Raw genomic sequence first — 6,107 nt, forward strand, 5'->3', positions numbered from 1 at the left:
TTTATGTCATATTTATAAATGGCTTTTTATAAATAAACATTTTACATTAACTTATACTTTTTTTTTTAATTTATAAGTTTCATATATTTGTTAAATTAGTAGAATTAAATGCATATTTGATCCTGTTCGTTTCATTAATTAAATTTACTGATTACACGTTAAATTAAAAATGTTTTAATACACGAATTAAACATAAAATAAACAATATTTAATGTTAATATTATAAGGAATTAAACGTTAAATTATTAAAGAAATTAATTTAATATTTTACTAATAGCTCATGAAGTGCGACTGTGTAAATCGGATTCTATCGACGGGTTTTCGTCATTTGGGACATTTTATTGGATTGCATCCAGTATGGTTTATTGTAATACCGATATTATTAACAACATTCCTTGGATTAGGATTTATTCGTATGAAAATTGTGACAGATATAGAATATCTATACAGTCCTATAAATGGTAGAGCAACTCAGGAGAGAGATGCTGTTGAATCTTTGTTTCCTCCCGATCTCACTACAGATTATGACTTTTTGAGAGATACCAGATTAAGAAAGTGCGGAAATGTGATCTGCACCGCTAAAAATGGCGGAACTATGCTAAAATCGAGTATATTCGACGATATTATCGCATTAGATAAAGAAATAAGCAACATAAGTATCATTTGGAATAATACAATTTATACATATTCCGACTTATGTTGTAAATCCCATGGAAAGTGTTATGTAAATGGAATTTTAGCTCTCAGAGATATAGTAGATCGAGTCAGAGAAAATAAAATTAAACTAAGGTAAGATTATTTTTTAAAAATTTAAGATTTATATATGAAAAATCTACTTTTACTTCTTACTTCCGATAGATTTACTATGTTTTATGCTTGATATTGAAATAATATGATATTAATTTTGTAGCTTGGAGTAATAAAGACCGATACACTTGATATTATCCCTTATTTTTTCAAGTCACAGAATTATATTACAATATAAAAATGTACTTTACATATATCTGTAATTCCATATTTTAATATAATTAATATCATAGCACTTGCGTAGCATTAATTAAAATTATAGTGAAATGTAATTTAATATTAAAATACATATACAGTATTATATTCAAGTATGCTTATATACATGTGAATTATTCTAAACATCTTGCACGTATCGAGTGTTTTACAATTTTCTGTAATCTATAATTTTATCTAACATTAATTAATTATCTAACATATTTTATTTAGTGTGTTATACGTATTTTAATGATATTAAAGTACGTATAACACACTAAATAAAATATTAAATATGTGTTTTAAATAGAGCATTCTTAAATGACAAGAATTTGGCATACACCGTAACTGACTATGGAGCAAACTTAGGAGGAATAACAATGAAACAAGATGACTTTCTGGAAGATATTAAAGCTATCAGATTATTTTACCTATTGGATGACAGTACCGAACATAAGAAAATGCTAGCAGAATTATGGGAAAATGAATTTATTGATGTAGTTTCAAAGTTACATTATAAAACTATCGAAGTTTATCGATTTACAAGGAGTTCCTTCAACAGCGAATCCAGTCGAGTCACAGAAATGTCGTTTCCTCTTTTACTCGTATGTGTACCCGCTATGGTAATATTTGCCGTTGTGAATTGCATGACCATAGATTGGATCACCAGCAAACCATGGATTGGAGTCGCAGGATGCTTAAATTCTGGTTTCGCAATCGTTGCATCATTTGGTTTCTTAATATGGTGCGGATTAGAATATCTTGATCTGAATATATCTATCACATTTTTAATTATAGGTAAGTCTTAAGATTTAAAAAAAATGATAAAATATACAAAACAATTAATTATTAAATTTGTTAAAAATAAAGGTGTAGGACTAGATGACTCCTTTGTTATCCTTGCTGCCTGGAGGAGAACAGATCCAAAGAAGAGTGTACCGGAAAGACTCGCTGAAACATATTCCGAAGCTGCCATATCCATCACAATCACATCAGTAACAAACATAATCTCATTTTGTGCTGGAATGTTAACACCATACAGGATTGTAAATATCTTCTCCATTTATATGGCTGTTAGTGTGCTTTTTGATTTCCTTTTCCAAATCACTTTCTTCGGCGGATGCATGGCAATCAGCGGTTATCGTGAAAGTAGAAAACTTCATGCCGTATTTTGCATGGCTATAAAACCCGATATGAGATCTAGTAAGTAAACTATTTTACTCTCAATTTGTTAATAAAAATTTAATATATTTATTTATTTATTATATAATAATTTAAAATGTATATCAAATTACATATAGATGTTCAGAAGATTTATATTTATTTAAATTTTTTTAACGCAGGAAGCTACATATATCGTTTACTTACTTATGGAATCATACACGAGAGCAATAAAAACTGCGAAGAGAATTCTGGAAATCTGCTTATGTTATTTTACAGAGATATATTAGGCAAATTTCTCTGTTTGAAGTGGATAAAAGCTTTAATACTTGCATTTTTCTTCGTTTATATATGTGGAGCCGTATATTCTTTCAGATGGATACAAGAAGGATTAAGATATCAAGATGTATTACCTCATAACTCTTTTGGAATGAAATATTCAATACAACATTATAAATACTTTACACAATACCCTCAGCGGATACAAGTAATCATCAACAACACTTTAGATTATTCCGATCCAAAAGTGCAACAAGAATTGAAAGAATTCATCCATGAGTTTGAAGAGATTCCGTTAGTGGTAGGAGGATTATTTACAGAATTCTGGTTAAAATATTATTTAAAATTTCTTAAAGATAAACGCTATTGGTTTTCTCATGCCGGTTACAATATGAGCGATCCTGATGATTTTATCGATTGTCTTCGTGACGTTTTCCTAAAATTTCCATGGGCTCAAAATTTAAAGAAAGACATATTGTTTAGTAAGGACGGTAAGAAGATTATTGCAACGCGATTTCTTCTAGGAAGTCAAAATGTAGTAGATACAAATGCAGAAAAGGAATTGTTACAAAGTTTATGGAAAGTTACAGATTCTTTCAAGTACAAATCTTACGTTCATCAATTTTGGTTTATAATATTTAATCAACATATCGACATCAAAGATACGACCATACAGACTCTTTGCATTGCTGCAGTTTTGGTGACTTTAGTTTTTACGTTGTTCTTACCAAACATACCTTGCGTGTTGTGCATCGCATTTACTATTGTTTCCATAGAAATTGGATTGGTTGGTTACATGTCAGCTTGGAACGTACACATAGACGATATATCTATGATAGTTCTTATCATGTCTACGGGATTTTGTGTAGATTATGCATCACACATATCATATGCATATGTAAGTTGTGCAAGTGAGGATGTTAACATAAAACTAAGAAGTGCTCTTTATGCTGCTGGTCATCCGATTGTACAGGGTTGTATCTCGAGTATATTAGGGACTTTAGTATTTTATTTCGGCGCTTCTAATGTTTTCATTGTATTTTTAAAAATTGTTTTTCTAGTGATGTCCTTTGCACTTTTTCACGGTTTGTTTTTCTTACCAGTTATATTGAGTATTTGGGATAGTGTCTACTATAAAATAAAACGTAACAATGATAACAACAACGAAAATATTATCTGCGAAAATTTTATTTTTGTTAAGAAAAATAGAAAACGGAAGGAAGAGAATTTTGATAAATTTGAAACAATTTTAGAAAGTAATTAAATATACTTTGTTTTATAATTAGTTATTTTAAAAATGCTTTTACAGAAGGTATGAGGCTTATTAATATAAGAATCACTATCAACAATAAGGGGTTATCATAAAAAGTTAACGTATCTTCGTATGTAAATCACGTATTATGGAGTATTATGTAAAATTTAATAAATAATTTACAATAAAGAAATTTGTTTAGAACATTTTACATTTATCTTGTATTAAAATTTATTATAATTTAACAATAAGTTCCGGTTATAATTTTATTAACGCATTAAATTACATGTCATCTTTACAAAAAAAAAGGTTTTATAACACAGAATGCATTGTCTCATTTTAAATTTTAAAGTATTTTTTTCTAAACATACAAAAAAAGTAGATCAATTATACATTTGACCAGTTAAATATATAGAGGATGAATGTTATGTAGTATACGTTTAAAACAATTTATATATATAGAAATGATAAGACGATTGTACGATACGTAAATATCTAATAATTGAGGTTGGACATTTATCTTTCCTACTAGTGAAAGTTCCTTCCATATTTGAATTTAGTGAGTTCACGACATCAGTCATGAAGCTATTTTCCGTGTAACTTGTACAGTTCACAAAAAAACGTGTTTAAAAGGAAACCCCACGGTTATTGTGCTAAATTTTCTTTTTTGGTAATTATTAACCGGTGCAAAGATTAACTTCGAATACTTAAATCCTTCATAAATATCCTTACTTACATATAAATAATACAAAGGCAACATTTAAAATAGTCTATTGCACAGTCTACATAAAAAAAAATATATATATATTATTTTTAGATTTTGAGGCTATAGTTGGAAATTATTATCAATGAAAAAGTTATAAAATAAATAACAATTTAAGTAATATATCATACATTTTATAATAATATAATTTTTAAAAGAAATAATATAAATTACTGATAATTATTGAAGAATATATAGGTCATTAATAATTGGCTATTAAACTTAACTAAATTTAGCTCCATTTTATTTGTTATCTCATATAAAATGCATTTAAAAATACATTTATTTATTTTTTTTATGATATACTTTAAAGCTTATCAGCATCACATCGAAATTTATTTATCAGTATACCACTTAACCAACTGTCACATTGTACAACACTTATAATATAATTTATATACACTTATAAATGTTGCACAATGTAATTTAAATTGGTTACAAAACCCATAGCCTAGAGGTTTTAGAGTGCATTTAGAAGTAAAATCATTTTCCTACATAGCTTAAGGCTTTTTTTTAATGATTTATATTAAAAATTTAGAGAATAATTACAAACGCGAAAAATATTAAAAATACACTTTATTATTAGAACAAATATTTTCATCATACACTTTTATTATAAATATATATTATGGATATTTTCTTATACATTTTTAACATAAAAATTACAATATTTGAATTTTTACATTTATTATAACCTATAAAACATATTTAAAGAATTTAACATATATAAATAGGAAGATATATGATTCTATTCGTGAAGAACACGCATTTTTAACTTTCAAGATACAATTATTTTATATTCATTTTAATCCAATAGATACCGGGTCACGATATAATAGCGCTATGTCTTAATCTTTATATTAAAAGATTTGTTTAATTGTTCATTTTAAGTGTTATTGTTTATAAATCGCCACATTAATACAGAATAATTTTTCGGTAGCGTTCAAAAATATATACTGAACAGAACAATACAGAAAACTAGAATATGAATGTAGAAATTTATTTTGCTAAAATGCTAATAGTAATACTGTAATTTCTAACTGAGATAGTTCACTTGTATTCCTTTTTTATTTCAATAATTAAGAATTATGAATAAAATATTCTTCAACATAATGAAAAAATTAATGAAGATTGTTCTTAAACTAACATTAAAACAGTGAATATTGTAGTAAATACAATGATTATTGAGTTAATAATTACACTGTTCTACAAATTTTGACGTATATTGTGTTACAGTAATAATATATATCTTATAAATTTTGATCTCCTGAACACGAATATACACTTCATTTGTTGATATTGGCTCTCGTTTTCGAGAAAACATTTCATTATTTCCAATAACGTAATTTACTTATGAATTAGACTTATTAGAGGATAAGAATGGTGGCTGTTCACTTTCAATGACATGTAACCAACTTTTCAAATGGTATTAGAAGTTCCTTCACGAGCTATATTCTCTAACATTTTCCAAAAAAATAAAAGTAATAATAATAATAATAAAAGAATATAGCAACATACTAGTTGAAACACATTCCATACTCTTTTCCATCTGAACTTAATTAGATCTAGATTGTTTAAAATTTGTCATATAGGAATGAAAATGGTGGTCCCTCTTTGTCCTCTTCTTTGCAAAATTTTTAATAAGATTCGATT

At 26.8% G+C, this 6,107-nt stretch overlaps 1 protein-coding gene across 1 annotated transcript; it reads left to right on the forward strand.

Moving 5' to 3' along the window:
• The first annotated feature begins 280 nt into the window (after positions 1 to 280).
• Positions 281 to 4,543, forward strand: LOC111637719 (patched domain-containing protein 3-like). The gene is made up of 5 exons (XM_023383281.1): positions 281 to 789; positions 1,310 to 1,797; positions 1,870 to 2,202; positions 2,343 to 3,584; positions 4,509 to 4,543. The coding sequence occupies exons 1-5, from the start codon at positions 281 to 283 to the stop codon at positions 4,541 to 4,543; spliced, it is 2,607 nt and encodes an 868-aa protein (XP_023239049.1).
• Positions 4,544 to 6,107: the final 1,564 nt, after the last annotated feature.

This window comes from Centruroides sculpturatus, unplaced genomic scaffold, assembly GCF_000671375.1.
Source record: "Centruroides sculpturatus isolate CEXI.00-Female unplaced genomic scaffold, Cexi_2.0 scaffold1223, whole genome shotgun sequence".
Classification (NCBI taxonomy): domain Eukaryota; kingdom Metazoa; phylum Arthropoda; class Arachnida; order Scorpiones; family Buthidae; genus Centruroides; species Centruroides sculpturatus.